The sequence below is a fragment of the Crocuta crocuta genome, unplaced genomic scaffold (assembly GCF_008692635.1).
Source record: "Crocuta crocuta isolate KB4526 unplaced genomic scaffold, BGI_CrCroc_1.0 scaffold24, whole genome shotgun sequence".
Taxonomy (NCBI): domain Eukaryota; kingdom Metazoa; phylum Chordata; class Mammalia; order Carnivora; family Hyaenidae; genus Crocuta; species Crocuta crocuta.
The window spans coordinates 6,798,012-6,825,063 of NW_027530974.1; the positions used below are offsets into that span (position 1 = coordinate 6,798,012).

The 27,052-nt window shown below is 40.1% G+C and overlaps 1 protein-coding gene, 1 long non-coding RNA gene and 1 other non-coding gene across 3 annotated transcripts; 1 reads left to right on the forward strand and 2 right to left on the reverse strand.

Annotated features, from left to right (window-relative positions):
• Positions 1–4,123: 4,123 nt before the first annotated feature.
• EEF1E1 (eukaryotic translation elongation factor 1 epsilon 1) lies at positions 4,124–23,554 on the reverse strand. Its single transcript, XM_077769996.1, has 4 exons — positions 23,426–23,554; positions 18,065–18,265; positions 13,500–13,595; positions 4,124–4,409 (listed from the first exon to the last, which is right to left on the reverse strand). Exons 1-4 carry the CDS (start codon positions 23,510–23,512, stop codon positions 4,269–4,271), a joined length of 525 nt encoding a protein of 174 aa, XP_077626122.1. The 5' UTR covers positions 23,513–23,554; the 3' UTR covers positions 4,124–4,268.
• LOC144236482 (U6 spliceosomal RNA) lies at positions 14,873–14,979 on the reverse strand. Its single transcript, XR_013336567.1, has one exon. It is a non-coding gene; the product is annotated as a U6 spliceosomal RNA (small nuclear RNA).
• Positions 21,270–22,941, forward strand: LOC144236368 (uncharacterized). Its single transcript, XR_013336493.1, has 3 exons — positions 21,270–21,327; positions 22,539–22,609; positions 22,695–22,941. It is a non-coding gene; the product is annotated as an uncharacterized LOC144236368 (long non-coding RNA).
• Positions 23,555–27,052: the final 3,498 nt, after the last annotated feature.

Genomic DNA, 27,052 nt, shown 5'->3' on the forward strand with positions numbered 1-27,052 from the left:
GATGGAGGCCTCCCAAACTTTACATGCTTTCAGAAATTTGGTCATAGACCATTTGATTGTAAATGTGAGCACTAATTTCACTGTCATCCTCAGGAACTAGCAGTTTCTGATACATAGTAGGTGCTAAATAAATATTTGAGGGATTATTGAATGATCAGTGGTGGAGGCTTCTGCGAATCACAGAAAATGGTTGGAAAGGGGCATTCACTTTTCAGAAGAAATAACATGCCCAAAGATTGCCCTTTCTTTTAGAGGAGTCTCACTGATCTTTTAGAAAACAAAACAAAATGAATAGTATGGTCTCTGTTTTGAACAGCTTGAAAGATGTGAGGACCAGAGATTTTTTAATTGGTAAGTAATATGACAAATTCATGTCTTCCAAAATCACAAGATGCTCTGCCCAACTGTCTTATCTCAGATGGGCTTGTGTTGCACGGTGTTTCAGGGACAGCAGAAGGGAAAAGACTTAAGAATTAGATTAAGGATTTGACCTTATAAGATTGTAGGTTATGATTTTATAATTTTCCATAGCAGATTGTATTGATAGCTTTGTATGCTAGGCACTATACTACGTACTGTTTATATTCTCATTGCAATTTAAACAATGAGATCAGAAATTTTTATCTCTATTTCCTAAGAGGAATTTCATGTTCAGTGACTTATTCAAGGTCTTATATGGTGAGGCTAATGTGTAATTCCATTTTTTTTAAGTTTATATATTTAATTTTACGAAAGAGAGGGAGACAGAGAATACCAAGCAGGTTCCACACTGTCAGTACAGAGCCTGATGTGGGGCCCAAACTCAAGAACCATGAGATCATGACCTGAGCCAAAATCAAGAGTCAGATGTTCAACCAACTGAACCAACCAGGCGTCCCCTGATTCCATTTCTAAAACAAACAAAAAACAAAAAAATTTTACTGAGCCATAATTAACACATTACAAAGTTTGCCCATTTTACACACTTAAAGGGTACAAATCTGTGGGCTTTAGCATATTCAGACTACCTCATTTATTCTTAAAATTACTCATTCATTTTATCTAATGCTTAGGGCAGCTTTTTCCCTAAGGTTGGTAAAAACTGATTTCTCCAGTTGATTTAAGCAGAACCTTACTGGCACATGGGTAAAGTAGTTTACAGGTTAAGTTTGAGCCAAACTCTTGTCTGAATCCCAGCTCCTTGATATTGATTGTGTGATCTTGGGCAAGTTCCTTAACCAATCTGTGCCTCAGTTTCATTAACTGCACAAAAGAGGATAATCATTAAAGGAGTGAATTCACTTACAGCACTCAGAATGCTGCCTGATACATACTAAATGCTCAAAAACTGTTAGCTATTATTGTTATTAAAAGCGCATTAATAGATCCTCCTGGTAACTCTGGAGTATTGCAGAATTTTGAAATAGCTTCTGAACCATGGAAATTGCGGTCAGTGGAAAGTACTTACTGTATTTCAATTGTTTGCAAATTGATGATCATGGAATATAAACAATTTACTAATAAAAATTCTTTTACAATTTGGCATTCAGAAGGTATTTCCCCAATTAAACACAACTTACTGTGACAGAGATACTAACTGCCTGCCCAGTCTCCTTTTCCCTTCTTCATTGTCAAAGCACTGATTTTATTCTGGATGATAATGTGTGGGAAAGAGAACTAGGTCTCTGGCCTTCTTCCCAGCTCGGATGGCCAGACATATAAACAGGTAGTGCTGAAGAAGTTTCCAGGAAAGGTCCTTCAGTTGACTTAGTTGGGAGAAGAGTCTTTCTGCCCTTCCTTTCTTCCCTCTTCTTTGGTTCTTGATCATGAACCCTGATTCCTAGGGCTCTGGTAGCCAACTTGGACTGTAAATTGAACTTGAGAAAGGAAACTACCTGTTGAGTACTGAGAAGCAGAAAGATGGGAACTGGCTGATACCAACTGTGTGGACTGTGTGTCTTCTTCCACATGAGAGAACAAACCACTTCATGAGGTTACTTGGTTTTTCTGCTACTTACAGCTGTACTTAATTGCAGCTTACACTTTTCTTGGTCTTGGCAAAATGGACTTAAAATAGTATTATGTAACAACACATGCCAAGGTTGTTGTATGCCAGTCGTTATTTTGAGGGCTGGATATGCGAGGGAAGAGTCTCTGCTCTCATGGAATTAACAGTCCGGCAGAAGAGGGGGAGAATCATAATGGTACAGGAACGTCAAGGGCCAGAATCAGGGGTCGGAGGAGGTGCGTTAGCCAGGATACACCTGACTTTCAGAACAAGACACAGTTGAATACTGAAGAGAGTATCAGGTGAGAAGAGAAGGGCATCTCTGGCAGAGCAGAAATGACCGAGGAGGCACTGGGCAATATTTCTACATGGAAATGAACTGTTTCTATTTTAGAAGCTGAGGACACTCTCCGACCTTTGCTTACTGGAGCCAGGTCTTTACGTTTCTGCCATCCCCTCATCCTCTAGACACAAGTCAGTGATGGAAAGTCCTGGCTCCCAGCAGCACCGGGTAACACCTGTGGAAGCAATACCGTGCACTTGCATAAAAACCTGACTAGCAGATGTAAGGGTGCCTAGGACTCACCAGGTAGATGTGGGAGGAGGGCACATTCAGCAAAGAGGTAGACAGGGGTCCTCCTGCCCCTTCCTTACGGCTGACCTAACTCTGAAGGGAACGAGGGGAACATCCAGAACGGGAAAGCTGGGTGGCCCATCTCTCGGCTATCCAGTCTGGCCTGCTCACCTCCCCCAGCAGTCTTGGGGGCAGAAGAGTGAAAGAAGTGCTGGGGGACAGAGGAATTTGCGGCAGTGCCACACCACACGGACTGCCTGCGGCCCACCCGGCTGTGGGAGAGGTCTGGACGGAAGGTCGCAGCCTGGGTCTGCCTCTGTTGTACATACACTAACGCCCAAGACGGACCTGAGCCCTCGAGTCTCAGTGTGCAAATACAAGCGTACAGTTTCTAATTTAAAGGCAGTATTATAAAATTAAAAATGCTCCTAAAGGGAATACATTTTGGTCCTATAAAAACTGTCCTGTTTTACAAAGTACTCACAGTTGGCCTCTTAAATCTGACTTAGTAACAATAAAGGACAAAAATGGAGGTGGGGGGGGAGTGTCTTACAAACAGAAAATTTTACTGATAGACATGGGCTCTATGTTAGGCTTTTCCACATATATTATCTCATTTAATCCTTGTAAGTTAGAGTGAGCTTTATTTTTCTAGATAAGGAAATATGGTCAACTGATTTGCTTTGGGTCATAAAGCTAGTAAGTGATAAAAGCAGAACTAAAGCAAAGGGCTGCATATTTCCCAAATCTCTGCTTTTTTCACTTGACCTTTGAACTGTATACTACTTAGATTCAGCATCACCACCAAAATATCAGTATTAAACAGTAAAGTGCTCCAAGGCTCTATATTTCTTATTATTTGGAAATATAAGTTCTTTAGCTCTCAATAACTGATTATTTACCCAGCGAGTAAGTTATAAAATGTACAGATCTGTTAATAATGTGCCTCTTTGTTCTTTACGGTGCTTCAACAGCAGCCTGAGTTGGCTTTTAGTTTAGAAAACTCTAGTAGGTTGTCAAGTCTAAAATTTGTGGAAGAGCAAGAATTTCCCATAGTGTCTTCAGCCACTGCCTATTCCAACAAGCCCAACAACAACAAAAGAACCATTAACTTCACCGAATGTATCTCATCCCAGCGCCCTCCAGGGCATTTCAGTGGTTTGTTTCACCTCAATGAATACTGATTACAGGAAAGAAAGAAACAAACAAAAAAGATTTTTTCAACCACATTTACTGGCTCACATAAATATTTGAAAACAAATCCATCTGTCTTCCCTTTCTGTATCCTTGGCACAATTTATTATAGTTTTTAGTAAACAAATTACTGTAAATATCCATAAGCGGAAAATGAATTTTAAAATACGAGGGAGAGGTCAATAAATAGCCAAATATGTCAGCCACTGAAAGGACTATTTTTTCCCTTAAGGGTAAGCCACTGATTTGTAAGTTGTACTAAAATAAGTTTCATCTATAAAAACATGGTAATGGATAACTTGATCTCAACTCAAAGTTTTCACAGTTGGATTTTTATGTAAAAAAGCTGCAAAATTTCAACTAAAGAAGACAGAAAACATTCAGGTAAGTTTATTCTATCAACCCCAGCAAACAAAGAATGACTGCGTATCAGTTTACGTTAATCCTCTGGTCCAGAATATACTTTCCACTTAAAATATTTGTAACCACGCTTCCGTATGTCCTGGATAGCTTCTAGTGGGAATTAGTATATAGTCTGTTCTTGATGAAGACAACAGCGGACAGATGCTGTCTGATCCCTGGGTGATGCTGAATGTGACAAAACCAGCGAGACACATTAAGATATTTTTCCTTTTCTTGAACTGTCAGGTCAACCTAAGTAGAGATTAAAAACACACACAACACAGACATTACATAAGAACGACTATCAGTATCATTTAGTAAAAGATAAAAACTGGGTTGGGGGGGTGGGACAACCCAGTTCTCAAAAGCCAACATATTTAGATAGGAGTAAATGATTTTAGTCACTTACAAGAGCCATTTGTTTAATGCTTTTATGTTCAGTTTAACACCAGATATGCTTTCTAGGGAACTCTCAAATTTTGAACAAACGCAAAATTTATATTAATCCACCATCTGGAGGCCCAGAGAGTTTTTTTACTTTACAGGAAAGGAAGATAGGAGAAAGTTAGAGAATAGNTCTTTTTAGCAAATCTATAAGAAAGGTTTATTAGGATCTAACATGTTTAACAAGGGAATACTATGTAAACTCTAGTATATGTGGTATATACACATACATACACACATTAATAGATAGCTGTTGTGTGTGTGTGTGTGTGTGTATATGGGGGAGCGCGTGAGACTATCACTTCCTTTCTATTATGTACTCAGGAAGACAATGACCCACTTAATTTCAAGTGATTATTGCTTATTACAAGGAAGGGCTACTTCCAGTGGCATAAGCCTCAGATGAACAAAAGACCTTTTCAATCTTGTTTGCCACAAAGTTGAACTCTATCTCCACTGTATGCAGTGGGTCACACAATTTCCTGTCAAGCTACAAGAATGCCAAGAGATATCTGCTTAAAGAAAGACGCAACAAGGACAGTTGGTGCCTATCATTTTTTCACTGGGCTCAAATTCCAAAGAAGGTGACTCAATGACCTTTCTCTAAGACAAACCTTGAACTAGACTCACGGAGAGCTGTCAGGTAAAGAGAGAGCTAGTGGGGCAGTAACTGAGAGCCATGGCCCATGATTATGAGTAGTGTAACTCCTTCTGCTGTTGCTGAATCAACATTTATTCAGATGTTACAAGTGTCTATAAAACCGACTGAAATATTTTACACAAGGAAAAAACACCTCCTGTGGTTCAAATCCATTGGCAGTCTGCTTATTGGCAGACTTATAAAGTCAAATCCATTGGCAATCTTATAAAGATGGCCCTTTCAGTGAGGGAGATGTCCTGTGGCTGTTCGGAATTTAGCATATACTTGTGTCTACAGGCAAATATTCCGCCTGGGTCACCAAAACTGAAGGACAAATCACTCTGGTATGCAACATTTATTGCAGAAAATAAGGGTGATAAAATTAAAAGGTAGACACATAGTATTCTCTCAGCAGATGTTTAATTGAACTCATATTTCCATTTTATATTTATTAGAAGGCTATTAAAAAAGCAAAATTGATACAAATCATCTTGCCTTCCTTTTTACCTTTGACCTGAGGATACTATTGTATCAATATCTGATCTTTTAACATTGTCCTTGGTAGTCTCAAAAGTCCATCTCTGTTGGCTCACTTTACTTAAATTATCAGCAGTGAGAGTCTTCTGCTTCTGCTACATAAAAAATTTAAGTTTCAGGTTCAAATCCTCACATATAAGCTGCTACACGTATTATGTATTCATCTTGTTTAAGGCAGTGTAAAGTTGCAACTAGTTGTCAAAAATTGTTACTATAACTGTTTCACTTACAATATAATTAGTCTATGGCATGGAGATAGAAAATGAACACATTAGTCAAGAAAATTGGTCAAGACTGTCTATATGTGTGTCTGTGTGTACAGTACTTTTATATATAAAAGTATATAAAGTACTTTTTACCACAAGAGAATTCATAGCTTACATGTGAAAAATTATCTTGGGGCACCTGGGTGGCTTAGTCGGTAAAGGTCCGACTTTCGCTTAGGTCATGATCTCGCGGTTCATGGGTTCGAGCCCCGCGTCGGGCTCTGTGCTGACTGCCAGCTCAGAGCCTGGAGCCTATTTCAGAGTCTGTGTCTCCCTCTCTCTCTGACCCTCCCCTGATCACGCTGTCTCTCTCTCCCTCTCTCTCCTAGAAATAAATAAAAAATATTAAAAAAAAAAGAAAAAAAAAGAAAAATTATCTTATTCCTAACTGTCTCGTCTATACACAGGAGGCAAATAAACAACCGTTGTTGAATAAACGGAGTATTAGTTTATATTTCCAAAGGTAAAAAAAAAAAAAAAAACCCTTTTGTAAAACAGCTAATGTTTTGTTCCTTTTCTAAATGTTTTCCATATGTGAACTTCACCACTGTCGTCAAAAAAATATAAGATTTAAAAGAAAATTTTTTACACAAACTTTATTTTAATATAGTTTTTAAATGTTTTTGAGAAAGAGAGCACATGAGCAAGGGAGGGGCAGAAAAAGAGGGAGACAGAGAATCCCAAGCAGGCTCTGTGCTGTCAGTGCAGAGCCCGACGTGGTGCTCGATCCCACGAACTACAAGATCATGATGACCTGAGCCAAAATCAAGAGTCTGACGCTCAACCAACTGAGCCACCCAGGTGCCCCCAAAATTGAAGGTTTTTTAAAGGCTCAACCAATAGTAAACATAACTGCAAATCTAATAGGAAACGGGGGATGAATTTTCTTCATTCATTCATTTGCACATACATATACAAATTCAAAATCAACTTCAGCAAACGGAACAAGTTTTACTCCAACTTGATTTTGTGTTAGCTGCTGAAATATGATTCAAATCTGACCACTTCCTTACAATTTACTCTTCTGTTCAAAATTTCCACTTAAAAGTCTCCGCTCAGCCACTGTGTGAGATGTTATTTTTCAGAATGAATTAAAATACACTAAGAAAGCATTTCCAAACAAAGTGCTTGTTTGGTCTATGTTTAAATTATTTAATCAGATTCTGAAACGCAGTCAAAAGAGCAATGTCTGTTTACTATTCACATTTCAGAACAGCATTTGCTCTCACAGAGGACTGGTTAATGCTGCTACTTGGCCTATTATTTTAAATATTATTTTTTAAATCTAAAATAGTAACAACAGGGGTGCTTGAGTGGCTCAGTTGGTTAAGCGTCTGACTTAGGCTCAGGTCATGACCTCAGGATTTGTGGGTTTGAGCCCCTGTCGGGCTCTGTGCTGACAGCTCAGAGCCTGGAGCCTGCTTGGGATTCTGTGTCTCCCTCTCTCTCTCTGCCCTCCCCCACTCGTGCTCTGTCTCTGTCTCTTAAAAATGAATAAATGTCAAAAGAGGTTTTTTTAATAACAAAATATAACACACAGCAAAAACAATACTCTTCAACTTAAAATTTTTACATTTAGAGTCTCCAGTCTAAAGATTAGGAGCAGATGGTACGAAATAATTTCTATTCCAAGAGCTTCTAAACATTCTTCTAATATTTTCAATCTATCCTAACAATTTTTAACTAGATGATCTATTTCAAAGAATGTGCATCTGTTCATTTTACCTCAGAAAACTGTGCTGGTGGGGCACCTGGGTGGCTCAGTCGGTTCAGGGTCTGACTGCTGATTTCAGCTCAGATCATGATCCCAGGGTTGTGGGATCAAGCCTGTGCATCTGGCTCCACGCTGGGCATGGAACCTGCTTAAGATTCTCTCTCCCTCTGCCCCTTGCCTGCCAAGAGCACACACTCTCTTTCTCTCTCTTTCTCAAAAACAAAAACCCCACGAGTGCCAGGAATACACAACAGCTTTTCCAAAAGGCTCAGGCTACCACTTACCTTCCTTTTAGTTTTAGTTTAAACTGTAGAGCGTGCCCCTTGAATCTGAGAAAATTATAACTGATCGATTTGTTAGCTCTTCTACATTTTTGGTAGACTTTCTATTTCTGAATTCACTGTAAATAAACACAAAACAGACTCTTCCCCCACCCCCCAAAACACCTCACAGGTTTTTAGAATGTTTTAGATGGGACCCCCTGGACCATTTCACTCACAACATTGGTTTTCCAGCCTCCCTTTCTAGTCGGCTAGTTTCTTTTCCTTTCTTGCAACAGGAAACACAGTGCAACTTTCCAGTCTCCATTTCCTGCTTCTCACTGGCCTACATGCGGCTGTCTATAGCAACGATGCTTGACTCTTTCTACCTAATCATCCTTTTTATTTATACTGGCTCTCTGTACCTGGTCTGAACTTTAAAGCCAAACAGATAATATTCTTAGACACTAATTTCCCATGAAGGCACGTGAGAAACACTCAAGTGACCCATTCCAGATCAGGGTGAAAGGCTGGTTTGCTCTCTTTCCAACTGGCACCGTGCAACTTCTGGGACGTTCTTATGGTTAGTGTTCCTGGACAGCCCCACAGAGATCTCTTATGCTTTTCCTTCCCTTCCTAAAAGAACGACATACCTCCACTGACTTCAAAACAAATGTACTTTAGTTGATAACAATCTGATAGTCGACAGCATACCAATGCTACAAAGGATTTTAATAATCCTGAACAACAGTCTGCTCACAGGGACTGCTATCTATGAGTGCAATCACTTTAGGAAAGCAATGAGTCACTGGTATCATAATAAACAGCTACTCTAACTGGCAGTTTAACAAAGGGAGAACAAAGTACTATTCCTCAACGGGAATTAAGATAGACCAGATCTTATAATTAGAGTAAGTTAGCCACAACTAAAGTTGGGCTTACCCTGAAGCGAAATTCTATGGGATTATCTGAGGACTTGGAAGGTTCCCTGACTGCGGTTTTGTGCACTGTGCTGATTACTCATGAAGTATTTAATAGCATGAACAAATAGACAACGGAATGCACGACAACAAGGTAAGTATATGCCGCCAAAGCAATCGAAGCACAAGAAACTGTCTGATGAATACGAGCAGGTGGCCGATCTGAACTGCACGTTGATTCTGCCTGAATTAATACCCAGTAATCACCTTTTTCTCACCTGGATAGATTTACATCTAACTCAGCAGGGATGCCATTTAACACCACAGTGAAATCCACCACAGTAGAGGGTTTAGTCTGCAAGGGCCTCCTTGAGAAGGTGTTTACTCCTCTGACATATGTACTCTGCCTGCGCTTGGACCGGGGTGGGAGACATGCTTTGGTTACGGACTCATTTCATGAAGCCAAATGGAGTACTTGCTAGATGATTTACATGTTATTCCACTGACTTTCGTTTTGAAAAAGAGAAGTATAATATCCTTCATTATAATATCCTAAGTCGCTACATGTAAAGAGGATATACATTCCAAAATAAGAAATACAAATAGGCATGGATCACCAAATATTGTTAATGTAATCCTAGTTTTAACACACTGTGTTGAACAAAAACACTTCTAAACTGCATGAAACCCAACGCCCTTGGGAGCACCCAAATAACTTGCGGTTCATGCTATGAATATTTTACATTATGTTGTTCACTCTGCTGGCAAAGAAATTCCATACAAGCTCCTCTTTCTCAGAGTATTTCCTTTCCCTACCACATGACATGATAAGCTAGTAAACACACACTCAGTGTGCAAGAGTTACACTTTATTACGGTCTTTTTAAAAATTATTATTAGATGGGAGAAATGGCTCTCCTCAGTGAGAGCTCGATGCAACAAAAAGTTCAACCGAGTGATGGCCCGGCGGGCCCTCAACAGCCGGTGGCTAGCACCACACATAGGGTTAGATGACATTTCTCCTAATTTTAAGCTTTAAAATGAAATTGTGTCACACTTAAATGTTTTTATAATGTCAACAAGGGTGTTGTGGTTGTTAGACAGATGTTGTTCTTGTGCCCCTATGGGAAGCAGCCATGCTCTTAGCAGTGAACTCTCCCTCAGGTCCAGCCACAGACACCTTCTAGTTGAAAGACTGAGGTTTCACCGGGATAAAGACATGTAGATACCATAATAGCAAACTCTCTTCAGCTTGAAGGCTTTTGCATTTTGAAATGAGGTAAACCGTGCCATGTTACCCTTCTACATTCAAACAGCTACTAAAATATTTTCAATCTAGAATGGAATAAAAGGAAGCTGGGGTGATCAAAGAATTTCAGCTCTATTTAAACTGTCTTCACACTCAAATAAGATAATTTTAGATTTAATCGCACTGAAGCATAAAACTAAAGATCACACTATAAAGATTTACAATCTAAAACAGGAAATACAAAGAGGAAGAGATTGCTAAGTATTGCTGATCTCAATAAGCATCTAGTTGTACAATGCATTTGCTAAGAGCTGGGAGGTGGACATGACATCTTTCTTCCCCAGTTCCCTTATTTTGCTTGAAATGGAGTCTTATCTCTTCTGAGTGTAAGGAAACTTCTGTCCCACTTTATTCTTGTTGTATCAGTAATGATTAATAATTATTAATAACCCTCCTTTCACTGTCAAAAGTGTTGTTCTGGATGAGAAATCATAGGATCATTCTACTTAAATGCAATATTTATATTCAAATTTATCATAAGCTTTCTGAGACAATGAAAATTTCCTTAGATAGCTAAAGCCACCCAAATCCTGCAGATGTTTTTCTGACAATTTCATGATCCTACATTTTACTTTATTCCATCTGCCTCTTTAATTGTTCACATAATATCCTGACCAGGAAGTAGCCCTTTGCTTTATTCAATAATTCTCTTCCTGTAAAATGGTCTTACTTCTTTGAAGAGAGCAACAGTTGCTTGAAAACAGAGTTTTAGATTTCTTTCAGGTCTCTTGAGAATAGTAAAATGGGCAGCATATAATAAACTCAGTTTAAGCATCGTAATAACAGAGACTATTGGGCTGAGTGAAAGATGTACTAGGTGGCTACGGTGACAATGTTATAGAGCTGAGCATAGTCCCGCAGTGATCTTAGAGGAACGATGCTTAATAAGTCGAGTAAATCCAACTGAGGAATTAGAGCTTGAGAAGGGGTGAAGAAAAACTATCGTACGAAACTACTATATCGTATCATGGTATTTGACGGTGTATGAGGGGTATCCCTATGCATTGTGACATTTGCAGCAGACGACAGACTTGGTCGTGGCGCTTCCAACACCCAGGCGGTCCCTGCACAAGCACTCAAGTTTCCTAAGCAGTAATTTCCTTCTCTACAATAAGAGGGTAGTACCACTAGTTCTGTCTCCTTTATATGAGGTACAAGGAGAAAATATACATAAAACTGAAAAATAGAGAGATGTTAATTACGTTAGCCGATATTTACGGAGGGGAGTGCAGACGGTATGCATGTGTGAGGCATGACGTCGACAGAAGTGTCACAGTCACGAACCGCCACAGTCTCTGACTCAAGCAGTTTACGATTTGAAAGACAGAGAACTTTCCAAGAAGAGTTACAGTGAGAAGTGAAACAAGCCAGAGCTGAGGGAGCCTGGGAGGCATTAGGAGAAACTAAGGACCGAGCACTCAGCAGGCTTCAGGAGCCGGAGGGGACCCCCCTCCCCCCCCAGGAAATCAGCGCTGTAGCTGAGTGACACCTGGTGGAGTGTGAACGAATTCGGGAGGAAGATAAGGGCTGGGGCAAAAGAGAAGAGCCGTGTGAGGGCCCTCGCTCAGGGAGCGCAGGGTGAGGGACCAGGGAGTATGTTATGGCCAAGAGAGAGGCGTGTGGGGAGAGTAACGATGATGAGGCTGGCAGGGTCGAGAAGAAGAAGGGGCTCCCGTCCAGGCAGTGAGGAGCTACTTCATTATTTTGAGAAAGACACATTCATGAGAAAAATCGCTTGGGTGGGAATGAAGATGGACTGTATGAGAAGAGACTGGTGGCAGGAGGCCATTTCAACAGCCCTGACAGAAGATAATGAATTCTGGAACTAAGGTGCTGTCACTTGGGATCGCAGGAAGACATAGGAGAGAGGCATCCAGGAGGTGGAAACAAAAGAACCTGATTAATTGAATGCACGAGGCACAGAATACAGAAAATGGGTTATTTTCTTCCACAGGGGAGAAGATGGGTGTTGGGAGGAAGTTTCAGGTGGAGATAGACGTAAGGAAGCCCAGATTCTGAAGCCCAACTGTCACTAACTGTGTGATCTCACAGAAGACATCTGACCTCTCTATGCCTCTCTTACTTCATCTGTGAAATGGGGATGATAATAACAGTACCTACCTGATTGGGCTGTTATAAGGATTACAGGAGTTAACGTTTACAAAGTATAGAGAACACAGCAAGTGCCACATAATTGCAAATATATTTAGGACAGGAATCAATTTAAAGAGACTGACCAGATAAAGGGGAAAATTGCAGTTGTGAGGAAGGAAGGATATAACATTTGACAAGATCCAGAAATAGGGTAGGAGGGGGAGTTTAAGTGAGAAGGCAGAAAAGTGAGACAAGAGGGAGTTCAAGTAAGAGGGGAGAAAAGGGAGACAGGAGGGATGTATGCATGGGGGGGTGGGGGAGGGCTGGAAGATGAGAGCATCCAAACGAATAGTCTCCATCTTACAGCTGAAAGAGGGAGGAAGGCTCCGAGATAATGTGAAGATAAAGTGGGAGGGAAACGGAGACATTAAGGAAAGTGCTAAGGGTTTGGACGTGTGCCTGGGAGGAATGAAGAGCTGATCAGGACGAGAGCCCGGCTGAAACTGAACAGTATAAATTTACAGTAGCACCAATCTGTAGCTTTCTTTCTGATTTCTCCAAAAGCCCTCAGCCTGGACATGGGAGGGAAGCATTTATTAGAACTGCCCAAGAGGCAAAGATTTACAGGGAGAGGGTGGTGAGCGTACAGTGGAGCAAAGAAGCTGTAGATAGTAGTTAGAGTATTTGAAGGTACACAAAAGGGAGTCCAGGTCGGATGGAGAAAAAGTATACAGGTTTGGAAAAAGGGAAGGGACCCAGTTGCTTTGGGTAATGATGGGATGAGTAAGAGATTAAGAGCTAAGGAGCAGGGGTTGTTCAGAAGACAGAGTACTGGAATTAAGAATTAGAAGGAGAGTGGGAGGGTGATGATGGGGGGCCAGTCCAGGCCATGATGATGGTGAAGTCCACAGAGTAGCAAGAGAAGTAGCTGTGAACAGGAGCAAAGAAAAGAAAGCTAACAGGTCAAGGAACAGGAAGTTACTGCATTTGATGGATTATGTGGAAGGAATATGTGCATGTGCATAAGGTACTTTGTATACAAATAATTCATTTTTATTTGAAAAGGTGAAAATGCAAGTTTGATTTCAATTCAAGGCAAATAAAAAAAATCACTGTGAACATTACAGAGAAAAAAGCTAACAACTATTCAAATACTCACTACAAAGCGATGGAGTCCATAGTATAGCAGGATATCTGCTAAGGTAAAGTTATATCCTGTAAGGTAGACTTTATCTTCAAGATATGAATTAAGATCCTAAGGAAAAGAAAAAAAAAAGACATATATCTAAAAGGCAATAATAATTAAGTTAACTACCATAGCACTGGATTTGGAACATTTAGAAAACTACTAGGAAACAATGACTTTTAATTTAATAAACTTCATTTCTGACATTAATAGATTCAGATTCATTTAAACGAATAGATCATAAAGCAATCGCCTCATTTTGAAAAATAGGGTAAATATTATTAGTCTTATTTTAAAGAAAAAAGAAAACATTAAAAAATGTTGTTCAAAATACCATCTATGACCATCTATCTCCCCAGGGTTGGGGAGACCATTTTGTAAATTATGCTCATGCTAGATTTACTTTTTCAATCAAAATATAAAAAAATCTCAACAATTTCTTTTTTTTTTTTTTACAAATAGTTTATTGTCAAATTAGTTTCCACATAACACTCAGTGCTCATCCCCACAAGTGTCCTCCTCCATGCCCATCCCCCCTCCCCCCCACATCCATCAGTCCTCAGTTTTTGTCAGCATTCAAGAGTCTCTCATGGTTTGCCTCTCTCCCTTTCCCCCACCATTTCCGCCCTTCTTCTCCCCCTTGTTCCTCCGTCAAGTTCCTCCTAATCCTCCTATACGTGCAAACATATGATATTTGTCCTTCTCTGCCTGACTTATTTCGCTCAGCATAACACCCTCAAGGTCCATCCATGTTGCTACACATGGCCAGATTTCATTGTTTCTCATTGCCATGTAGTATTCCATGGTATAGATAAACCACATCTTCTTGATCCATTCATCTGTTGATGGACACTTAGGCTCTTTCCATGTTTTAGCTATTGTGGAGAGTGCTGCTATGAACATTGGGGTACATGTGCTCCTATGCCTCAGCATTTCTGTATCCCTTGGGTAAATTCCTAGCAGTGCTATTGCTGGGTCATAGGGGAGTTCTATTGTTAGTTTCCTGAGGAACCTCCACACTGTTTTCCAGAGGGGCTGTACCAGTTTACATTCCCACCAACAGTGTAGGAGGGTGCCCGTTTCTCCACATCCTCGCCAGCATCTAGAGTTCTCTGATTTGCTCATTTTAGCCACTCTGACTGGCGTGAGGTGGTATCTCAGTGTGGTTTTGATTTGTATTTCCCTGATGAGAAGGGATGCTGAGCATCGTTTCATGTGTCTGTTGGCCATCTGGATGTCCTCTTTGGAGAAGTGTCTGTTCATATCTTCTGCCCATTTCTTCACTGGGTTGTTTGTTTTTCAGGCGTGTAGTTTGGTGAGTTCCTTATAGATTCTGGATATTAACCAAAAATATGGAACGCTTCACGAATTTGCGTGTCATCCTTGCGCAGGGGCCATGCTAATCTTCTCTGTATCGTTCCAATTTTAGTATATGTGCTACCGAAGCGAGCACTCAACAATTTCTCTTAAGAGTACTATACAATTTAGTGGTTTGCTGTATTTTTTATATATGTATATTTAAAAAGTTTTAATTGCAATAGAACCATGTTACCATCTTAACCACTTTCAAGTGGATTATTCAGTAAATATCAGGGGTACTCACACTATTATGTAACCAACCTTCAGAATTTTTTCATCTTACAAAACTGAACTCCCCATCTCCGCTGACCTCAGACCCTGGCAACCAGCATTGTTTCTAGGCACTGACTACTTTCAATGTGGCAAATAGGTGGAAACAGAGAGTTTGTCTTTTTGTGACTAGCTTATACTTAGTATAATACCCTCAAGGCTCAGCCATGTTGTTATATGAGTCAGAATTTTCTTCCTTTTGGAGCTTAATAATATTCCATTGTTTATATATAATGAATTTTGTTCATCTGTATATCCATCAATGGACACCTGGGTTGTTTCCACCTCTCCGCTATTGTCAATAATATTGCTATGGACATGACTGTACCAATATCTCTTTAAGACCCATTATGAATTATTTTGGGTATATATTCTTAGAGTAGAATCCATATGGATGTTTAAGCTATAAAGACTCTCAAAGTTGTCATCTTTAAAGACTAAAAAACTACAATTAAATATTTTTGATTACTGATATAAATCAAATGGTCCCTACCATATTACAGAATTTTCCATATTCAGAATATTCACAGAACTAATGTTTGATGTTCATTTCCTTTGTTTTAAAGAAGTCTTTCCCATGCCACTGCCAAATATTGCCATGCCAGATATTTCCCCCTACAGAGTTCTGAGTTTTCTTTTTTCCTAAGTAGTTTTAAACTTCCTAATAATATTGAAAAAGTGGTAGAATAAGCAGCTGTACATCCTCTTTCTAGATTCAACAAATGTTAGTGTTCTGCAATGTCTGCCATTTTGAAATTCTGTATTAGCTTAATTGTGAGCCATTTAAACTTAGAATCATGGTTTTATCCTGAAAACTTTATATAGAGAGTAAGAAGTAAACTCGTTCGTAATATCCTCTTAGCGAAAGTTTTAAAAATAAGTAACACAAAGATAAACAACTTGGTATAAAACTGGGCAAAGAACACACATACAGGCAAATTTTTAAAGATCATTTAAATTCTGGTACAACTATATGATGCAATACTAAGAGGTTATAAAAAGGTAGTATAAATAACTATTTAGGGACATAAAAGATACAACTCACTGTCAGTGAACAACAAAAAAGCAAGTTACAGTATCCAATAGCTACCCACTTTTAAAATAAAATGCACACATGTATATACAGAAAGGAAAAGCATGGAAAGAACACAAAAGTTCAATAAATATTTGATGAGTAAACAGAAGTGTTAGTAGCAGTTCTTGAAATTTTTCCCCTTATTTATATTTCCTAAATTTCTTTAATATTTATTGCCTTTAAGATAAAAACACTATCATGAAATAGCAAAAAGCAAAGCAAAACAGGAGATAACCCTTTCTCATCTATGCTCAAGTGGCCAAAAAAAAATCACATTGCAGTCCATTATACATACATCTGTCTCTCCCGCTGGTCTGAGCTCTGTAAGGACAGGGGCTGTGCCTGAGGGGTCATCGGATCATGAGCCCTTAAGAGCTGCATCTGGCACGTCACTGCAGGTACAGATTAGGAAACTGTGGTAGGGCAAGGACAACCAAATCACCCGTCCACTTGTATATTTCAAAAATGGTAATATCTCTGGTCAGATTCTCTTGATTGGAATGTCAAACAATATTCATAGATCCCACATACAAGGTTTTGGTGGAATTACTTCCATGTTCCTGATACCAAAACTCTGAATACAACTTTGGACTTCTAAACCCAATTCAGTGAAATTTTGTTCATATCTTTCAGAATTAAGTCCTATTACTATCCTTTCTTCTGGAAAATTACAATAGTGTTACATTTGCTTGAAATCTCATTCACTTAGAGGACAGACATGCTTGCTTCCCTCTAGAAATGCCGCTGAGCATGGCAGAGGCCAGCAGGAAGTGTCGGTGTGGATATTAAGCGTCAATAGTTGATCAGAAAGCACCTATAAAGAAACAGGGTCTGAAATTTACCAGTTCTCTTGATGATATCTATCAAGAATATAGCTTAAACCACTTCCACCAGAGTGATAAATGAAAAGCTTTTAGCACTATGAGACCTTCTTACACAACTTACACTACCAATTTATATAATAATGGGAATAAAATTAGAAAACAAAAAGGAGTCCTGCACTGGTATGTGGTTGTCTGGATGATTTCTAAGATTCCTTCAAATTCTAAGCTTCTATAAATTTTTTTTAATCTGCTTTATTTTTATGTAATAATTAATAAAACATACAGTTTGGATTTTTAAAAAATTTTTAATGTTTATTTATTTTTGAGAGCGGGGAGGAGCAGAGAGAGGGAGACACAGAATCCAAAACAGGCTCCAGGCACTGAGCTGTCAGCACAGAGCCCGACATGGAGCTTAAACCCAGAGACCACGAGATCATGACCTGAGCCAAAGTCGGACATTTAATCAACTGAGCCACCCACATGCCCCGGAATGTTATTTATTGTTGGTGACTCTGGGGCCTTCTTTAGAAAGAAAATACAAATCTTAAAGCAGTAAGTCTCAAAGGAAAAAATGTGGGCTTTCTCAGATCAATCTAACAGCGTTTTTCAGTAAGTCTCAAAGATTCTGATTCCCTTTTTGTCCCTGAGAAAGTACTTTACTGCTGAGTGGGGGAAAAAAAAAGTATTAAGAAATTACATTAAATAATAATCATACAAATAACTGTTGACTCTGATGAATGTTATGAGAAAAGGCATCAAGAACAAGGACCTACATCTGTTAGAGAGAGAAGTGGTTGAGAACATTTCTGAGGAAGGGGTATCTAGCTGAGATGTGAAGGGGGAGGGCTGGCGGACTCTTTCTAGCACAGGTAACAACAGGTACAAACTACCTTGAGGCACAAGGAAACAAGAAGGCCCTAACCTCAGCTACAGACTCTCAGGGGGAAGAGAGTTTCCTGCTACTAACAGTTCATGTGTTTATTGTAGCCTTTACAGCAAAGTCACAGTACCTTCAACAGAGTGCGGACATCATCTTTACTGGAGTGTCCGTCCACACGAGTTACCCGGTACTCCAACCACTGCTGAACGATCGCTTTTTCTTCCGCGGTGCTCCCAAGCAAATACTCTTTGTTGGCCTGCTTGACAAGATGGGCTGCTATCGTAGTCAGTCCTGTTAGACTCGGACCATTGTTTGTCTGAAGAACTGGAATCTTAAAAAGAAAAAATTCTTCAGATAAACTTACAAGTACCATCATGATTTTAAGTTCTAAGTAATCAAATCCCTCACTGTTTTTTCAAGACACCTAGGATTCTACTCTAAGGTACTAAAGTATATACAAATGAAACTCACCAAAACAGTAGTTATATTATTTACAATTTGATAGCAGATGCTTGGAGTGAAACTGGTCATAACACTGCAAACATTGGTATGCCTCTACATAATTTATAACTGTGCCTGTACCAGAGGAAAAAATGAAAATCTAATAACACTGCATTAATTTCAATCAAGTCTACCAATACTCTATTTTAGCAAGATGAACATACTTCAATAAATTGGACTTCTGTAATAACAAAAAGATACAATTAACGTAACACTGACTTAATGCTGATGTAGTCAGAACCACCAAAGGAGATCTAGGCTGCTTTCAGTGATATGTGATCAAATTTAATTAGCTATCTCATTAACTAGGTATAGGCTATGATGTGACTTGGTTGCCATGAATTGCATATCCATTAATTCTGGAATTATGTAGAGTAAGGTCACTATTGGCCAATATTTTATAGTTTTAAAAATGTTCCAAAATATAAATGATTATAGTCTGGGCTTCAGGTAATCATCTGAAAAATAATCCCATTTTTGTTTCCCTTATTAGCACAAGTAATACAAAAGGTCAGCTTATAAGAAATTGCTCATTTGTTTAAATGTTTTTGATGTACAAACAAGCAAAGACCTATGAGAAATTTAAAAGAAAATGGGGGGAGGGGTGTCTGGGAAGCTCAGTCGGTTGAGCATCCAAATCTCGAGCCTGCTTGGGATTCTCTCTCCCAGTTTCTCTGCTTCCCTCTCAAAAATAAATAAACTTAAAAAAAAAAAAAGGAAAGAAAAGAAAATGGAAAGTATCACCTGATGGGGAGACTGACCAATTACAAAAAACAAGGGACACCTGGGGGCCTCAGTCAGTTAAGCGACCAAACCTTGATTTTAGGTCAGGTCATCTCAGGATTCCTGAGATCCAGCCCTGCGTCAGGCTCCTTGCTGACAGTGCAGAGCCTGCTTGAGATTCTCTCTCTGCCCCTCTCCGGCTCACATTCACACATGCGCGTGCGTGCACTCGCTCTCTCTCTCTCTCAAAATAAATAAATGTTTTTAAAAAAGCATACAATCTAAACGACCCAAGCAAACCAAAAAAGAGTATTTTCTTGAGAAGATGGCTGCTTTCTGCAGTCACTAAATAATATCTGTACTTTTAAAGTAATTTACACTTTGGAGGGCACTTTCATGCTCACATTTAGATCAACAAGACCTTGTGAAATATATAGAGAGATTAACATTTTCAGATACAAATTCAAAGGTTACCTCCTAAAAATTAAAGCAATAAAAGGTACTTTCTGGTTTTTCATTCCCTTACCTACTTCCCATTCACCACTTACTTAGCTCCTTGAAATTTCACTTTTGCCTTCATACTCAAATGAAGTCTCCACCTCTAAGATCACTGATAATACCCTTAAAAAAATGCATGGAGGGGCGCTTGAGTGGCTCAGTCAATTAAGTGTTCGACTGGCTCAGGTTATGATCGCACAGTTTTGAGTTTGAGTGCGGCACCGGGCTTTAGCTGTCAGTACCTCTGGGGGTGCTGGTAATGTTCTATTCCTTGCCTGTGTTGTTATCCACCTGTGTTCACTTTGTGGTAACTCATCAAGATTTATTCACTTTTCTGAATGTATGTTATACTTAAAAAACAAAACATTAAAAGAACTTGCAAACAATGACAGTGTGTGGGGAAATGACATTTAATTCTAAAGAGGATTATTTGTAAAAATATATTATCCACAATCCTACCATCCACAACTCAAAAATTCCCAGCTACCTTCTCATTTAATCATACAGATTCTAAGTTGGTAAGTAATCTCATCATCATCTTACAAAGAACCAGATCACCTGCTTTGTAATGGCAGTCAGGGTTTGGATAAAGTGAGACTGACATATAAAGTCCATTCTCTTTCCTTCATACAGCCTAAAGTACACAAATCTTGTGTAGATGCAATCATGGAGCGCATGCTATTTTCATATTATTCTTCGAATGCCATGGTTTTCTAAGTAATCACCATCAGTGGGTATATAAGTAATATTCCAATGTGCTGATGTACCATAAATTAATGAACCATTCTCATATAGCTGGATCTTTGGATTGTTTTTGATTTTTTTAAAAAATTTCCTTAAATAATCTCTACACCTAATGTGGGGCTTGATCTCATAACCCTAAGAGATCAAGAATCATATCCTCTACTGACTGAGCCAGCCAAGTGCCCCTGGATTGTTGTCAATTAAAAAAAGTTTTTTAAATGTTTATTTCTGAGAAAGAGAGAGAGAGAGAGAGAGAGAGCGAGCGCACAGGCAGGGGCACGTGCGCTAGAGAGCAGGTGGGAAAGGGGCAGAGAGAGGGAGACACAGGATCTGAAGCAGGCCCTAGGCTCTGAGCTGTTAGCACCGAGCCTGATGTGGGGCTCAAACCCACAGACCACAAGATCAAGACCTGAGCTAGTCAGAAGCTTAACGGACTGAGCCACCCAGGCTCCCCTTCAATATTTAATTACAGTAGTCCTCTCTGATCTGTAGGGAGTATGTTCCAAGACCCCCAGTGGATGCCTGAAATCACAGATATGCCTGAAATGACAAACCTATGCATACTATGTTTTTTCCTATATATAAACACCTACGATAGAGTTGAAGTTATAAATTACGCACAGAAAGAAATTAACAGCAATAACTAAAAATAAAGTAGAACAACTATAACAATATAATGTAATAAAAGTTAGGTGAATGTGGTCTCTCTCTCTCAAAATATCCTACTATACTCACCCTTCTTGCAATGATGTGAGATGACCAAATGCCTACGTAATTAGATAAAGTGAGGTAGACGGCATCAGCATTGTGACATAGTGCTAGGCTACTCCTGACCTTCTGACATAGAATCTATTTCTGGACATGACTAACCAAAGGTATCCGAAACCGCAGACACTGAAACTATGGACGGGGAGGAGGTACAGACAGGTGACTAATGTGTAATTGGTAATGTTGCAGAGAATGCCTTCTTGCTTGATGTGGAGAACAAAGGCAAAAGAAAAAAATTAAACTTCTTACAACTTACAACCCATTAACAAGTCCTTGAGAAAGGCAGAGTGACCCTTCCTCTAGAAATCCAACTGGCTCAATGTTAATACTTTGCATTGGGGAAAAGGCAACCTAAGCTTAACATTAGCCCAGAACCTGCAAGTCTCATATAAAAATTCCTTTGGAAACTTCCTTTCTCTCTATTCCAACCCCCCTCCCCCCCGACCCCGGCCTGAGATATATGTTAGTAATCATCTTCCAAGCGTATGGCCCACTGATAACACATCTGAAGGGGCTCAGAAGGATTTACTAGACAGTAGTAAATGACCTTTTCCTAAAAACGGCTAGCCCCTCAAGGTCCTAAAAACCATGACTCCAAATCCCTTAGACACTTAGCCCCAGTGCAGCTCTCTGCCCAAGGGTCCTGTCCCCGTGCTTTAATAAAACCACCCTCTTTGTACCAAAGACATGTCAAAAATTCTTTCTTGACGGTCCGCTCTGGAACTCCAACTTTTCACATCATGGCTGGCTTACTGTTGTCAACTGTCTTCCTCCCAAAATGACTGAAATCCTTTCATACAATCCCATCCCTTTCTCCAAATATATAAACTGAAACTTTCAATAGCTACCCTCTGCTAAGACCAAAAAAAAAAGTTTTAATTAAAATAAAATAAGAAACCGCACTCTGAACTCCAAAGCCCTCACAATTGTCCTCAAACTGTAATTTTGGGCTTACTTTGCATTGCAGCACTTTTCATATTAGTCTACCTCTTGCCCCAAACTTCCCAATCTTTCCTAATTTTGGTCTTATACACTTTAAATAGCAACTTTTCTGTGAAGTTTACAAACCCAATCTCACAGTTAAAATTAACTTTCTCCTTCACATTCCTCAACAGTGTTTTCCTCCATTTAGTATATATTCTGTTCTGCCCTAAATTGCCAAAGACTGTTTCTCATACTAGATAGGCCTCCAAGACTCATGTCTTAGCGATGTTCTCTAAAAAACAGAAACCAAACTAGGGAATAGTGGGCGAAGGGAAGAGGTCAGTAAGAGGCCACAGGAAAAAGCAAAAGCAGGGCTTCTGTCTCCAATGTCTACTCTGCCACCAATCTATGGGCTGATCTTACGCCAAGTCCCATTACTTTTCTAGGTTTCAGGTTAACTTCTGTACAGAAAGTACACTAGGACCGCTTTTTTACCATGGACCAAACCGAAGAAAAGGTAAGAAAAACGTCACATGGAAAAAAAATCTCAAAAGGACGAAAAAAGGATCTAAAGTTGTCTTCCTACAATCATTCTTTTCTAGTACCTTCCATCCACGTCACACAACGATGTTTATGAAACACCAAAGTTCTTCAACGCCCTGAGAAATGAGTCCTTATGCATTCCAAGTTCTACGCACGTTGCACACTTAACCTGAAAAACTCAGAAAAACCTTCTCTGAATCTCCCCGATTGGACTAAGGCCAATCAATTATGTGTTCTCTCGGACATCTACGCATCAGGGTAGCATTTTTCACTTATTGTAATTAAAACAGCAGCAATGTTTGTTCACCTACGTAAAAAACCAAGCTTCCGCTGGAGGAAAGAGTGTGTCCGTCTCAACCACTGCTGCATTCCCCCGCTCCAACACAGTGCTGCTTGGCATCCTGTTAGCTCTCTGGAGTGGATGAATGACACTGAATGAAAGGTAGTGTTCTAGTAAGTGCTGTCACTGAATGCAAACGCGGGGCCTCCAGCCTGGTCTCTCTAAGGAATCTTTGAGGGCCCTCTTCGCCTTCCCAGAACGGGATGACAATTTCCCAGGAGAAAACGTTCAGGCCGAGCCCGACCCGGGGAGGTTCCCCTCCACCCTCTAGGAGCCAGGGCCGCCGGGGAAGGCCGAGGGACGCCAGCACTTCCTGCGACGCAGACACGTGGGGAGAAGGAAAGCCGCATCCTCATTCTGTGCGCCTCTGCCGGCCAGCCCATCCTAATTGTGCTCAGCCGACCCCGCTCCTGTCCACCTCTTCCCCTCCACGCCACCCCCGTTTCTCACCTGACGCTCGCCCTGAGCGCTGTATTTGTTCCCTTTACTCAGCCCCAGGGATTTCTCCAGCAGCTTCAACTCGGCGGCCGCCGCCATCTTCCGGCAGGAGCTGCGGGCAGGGGCGGGACCAGGACAGCAAGGATCTCCTGCATTGGCTGGAAGGGAACGTCCCCTCCCACCAATGACACCAGCTATTGGCTGAACGCAAGGGGGCGTGGAAGGCTCGCTGAGCGTAGAGGCGGGGCCAAGATAAGGGGCGGGGCAGAAGGATGGGTGTGAGACAGGTGGAGAGGTGATGGCAAACAGCTGTGTGAGTTCTTGGAGCTCCTGAGCGACCTGGCAGAGCGCGGCCTTGGTGTCGCAGTAGACGGAGTCTGCCAACTCCAAGACAGCAGGCTGTTGTCCTGGCTGCCAGAGTTAACTGGTTAGCTGATTTGGCACGCGAAGAGACTTTTTCTGAATAATCGGAACCAAGATTTAATTTAGTTTGGCTTAGGAATCTGAATTTGAACAAATTGAATAGCAAAGAGTTCACAATCTATGGAGTTTCTAACATGGTGTTATTCATAGGAATGTTAATTGCGTCGTAATGTTGTATTGGAAAAATTAATTTTCCTTCTGTCTACCTACAGCGTAATAGTAACAGCAGAAAGATAAATTTAAAGATTATTTATAGAGCATTGGTATGTTAGATAGCGTCAGGTAATTCCTATGGCCCAAGAAAAGCAGCCATTAATAGCTTTAATGAGGGGCGACTGGCTGGCTCAGTCGGTTAAGCTTCCAACTTCGGTTCAGGTCATGATTCCGTGATTCATGAGTTCAAGCCCCACTTCTGGCTCTGTGCTGCCAGCTCAGAGCCTGGAGCCTGCTTCTATTTTCTCTCTCTCTCTCTCTCTCTCTCTCTCTCTCTGCCCTTCCACCCCCCATCTCTCTCAAAAATAAATAAAAAGTTTAAAAAATAGTTTTAATGAACTTTATTTGCAATGCCACAAAGATAAAGTAGTGATGTAATTTATGTAGTTTTTGGCATGTAAATAAGCGTGCACACATTTCCCCCTTGAGCCGCTATTATTCTTACATCTTCAAAACAGAAAATGGGTAGCATATGTTGAAGCCTTGAATTGCCAAAAGATTTCTGGAAAGGTTCCCCCCCCCCCAAATTGAAGACTGAATAAACAAAATTGAGAAATGGAAAATAATTATTACAAGATAGTTCATCACTAAATCAGAAATATGGAAGTCTCATGGGGAATGCTGCCCTGTGTGACACCTTCCTTATTCTAAAATACTTAATGAGTTTACACTGGCAGCAGGATTAAATGTAAAGAAAAGAGAATTTGGTCAAAGCAACATAAACAAAGTACAAAGGAAATTCCGGTATAAATGGATTGTTGCACATCTATTTTCTCTTTACTTCCCATATACAAAGGATTGAGTGACTATTTCACTATTGCTAAAAATGTCAGTACTCTAAGAAAATTCACATAATCTATTTTCAGTAATTAGGTTCAGTTTCTGCTTGTAATAAAACATTTTTTTTCTTAAATGTCACAGTTAGGGTTGCCTGGGTGGCTCAGTTGGTTAAGCATCCAACTCTTGATTTCTGCTCAAGTCATCATCTCACAGTTTGCAAGTTAAAGCCCAGCATTGTGCTGACAGCTCAGAGCCTGGAGCCTGCTTCAGATTCTGTGTCTCCCTCTCTCTCTGCCTTTCCTCTGCTCATACTCTGTCTCTGTCTCTGTCTCTCTCTCTCTCAAAAATAAATAAACATTAAAAAATAAGGCTTGATCTAAATAACCTGAACTGATGATTTGAGTTTTGGGATAAAGATAACTGAATAAATATTCCCCTAAATGATAGAAGTGATAGTTTTGGGAAGTGAGAGTGGATTAATGGGTAGAATATCACCTTTTATTTTATGCACTTTGACTTGAATTATTGCAGATAGATGTTGTAATTAAAAAGAAAATTTGTTTTAATATAGAAGGTTTCCCTTCAAGCCCTGATGGCTTTTAATACTGAATTTCTTTTACTCTCTAGCAGTCTTTTGTTGTGGATTTATGACTGGGGGAGAAAATTTAACTGCTGCAGTGCTGCTGAGACGAAAAGGAAGGGAGGTGGTGACACATAAAAAGAGGCAAATTTAAACCAGATTTCAGGAGGGGTACCTGGGTGGCTCAGTCGGTTAAGCGTCCGACTTCGGCTCGGGTCATGATCTCACGGTTCATGGGTTCGAGCCCCGCGTCGGGCTCTGTGCTGACAGCTAGCTCAGAGCCTGGAGCCTGTCTTCAGATTCTGCGTCTCCCTCTCTCTCTGACCCTCCCCTGCTTGCGCTGTCTCTCTCTGACTCTCAAAAAATAAATACAAAACATTAAAACATTAGAAAAAAAACCAGATTTCAGGAGCCTGAGGTTCTGTTCTCTATTCAGCACTAACTGTGTTACTCTCTCTAGGCAGGCAGTTAGCCTCATTGAGACTCAATTTCCCTAAACATAAACCCAGTGGGCTTGAACTCTCTCTGGTTCCTTTTGGCATTGATATTCTGTCTTTCAGTGTTTAAGATGAATATGTATTTCACTTTTTGCCTTAAAGTGAAAATGTATTTTTGTCTGACTAAAGTAATTTTGTAATTGTAATTTTGAAATGTAACTGCACCAGTAAAGCAATTTTGTATGGTTGGCTGGAAAGCTTTTAGTTGTGGCCAACTGTGGTATAGAAATATCATGACTTGCTTGTTTTAAATAGAATTTAGGGGTAGAATTAGAGAGAGGAGCTTAGGTGTCCCTGAGATACTCTGTATTCTTTTTTTGTTTTTGTTTTTTAATTTTTTAATGTTTATTTGTTTTTGACAGAGAGAGACAGATTGCAGGAGAAGGAGAGGCAGAAAGAGAGGGAGAAAGAATCTGAAGCAGGCTCCAGGCTCTAGAGCTGTCAACACAGAGCTCAACGTGGGGCTCAAACTCACAAACCACGGGATCATGACTTGAGCTGAGCTCGGACGCTTAATCGACTGAGCCACCCATGCTGCCCAGTACTCTCTAGTCTTAACACCAGTAGATGAGAAAGACAATCAGAAATGCTTCATGTGGACAGGGCAGGCTTCATGGGCATGCATACTTAGAAGGCCCATTTGCTTGGTTTAATGCTCTGCTATTGCTATCTTGAAAATCATTATAGTCTTCTTATTTAAAAAAAAATTTTTTTAAGTTTATTTATTTATTTAGGGGGAGGGGCAGAAAGAGAGAGGAAGAAAGAATCCCAAGCAGGCTTCATGCAATCAGCACAGAGCCCAACATGGGGCTCGAACTCACAGACCCGTAAGATTATGACCTGAGCTGATATCAGGAGTCAGACACTTAACCGACTGAGCTACAGGAGCTCCTATAGTTTCTTTTTAAAGGGGCACCCATATTTTTCCTCACATGTAAAGCATATTACCTTTGCTTTTTTAGTTTACAGGACTAAGAAGATTCCAGGAAGTATTTGAGGTTTTGAAATTCCAAGTCCAAGGCTCAAATATGTCTTTATAAATGGAGATCTAGTTCAGAAACTTCAACATGATCTAATGGCTGCCTCTGCACCCATTATTTGCCTCCAGAGAGAAACACATACTTGCTGAGCACTATTCTGTGTGTG

What these genes read in the sequence shown, in the direction of transcription:
- EEF1E1 (XM_077769996.1), bottom strand. Translation starts at nt 23,512, where the DNA reads ATGGCGGCGGCCGCCGAGTTGAAGCTGCTGGAGAAATCCCTGGGGCTG. An exon ending in GCGCTCAGGGCGAGCGTCAG is followed by an intron (nt 18,266 to 23,425) that starts GTGAGAAACGGG and finishes TTTCTTTTTAAG; the next exon opens with ATTCCAGTTCTTCAGACAAA. An exon ending in ATGGACTCCATCGCTTTGTA is followed by an intron (nt 4,410 to 13,499) that starts GTGAGTATTTGA and finishes ATCTCTACTTAG; the next exon opens with GTTGACCTGACAGTTCAAGA.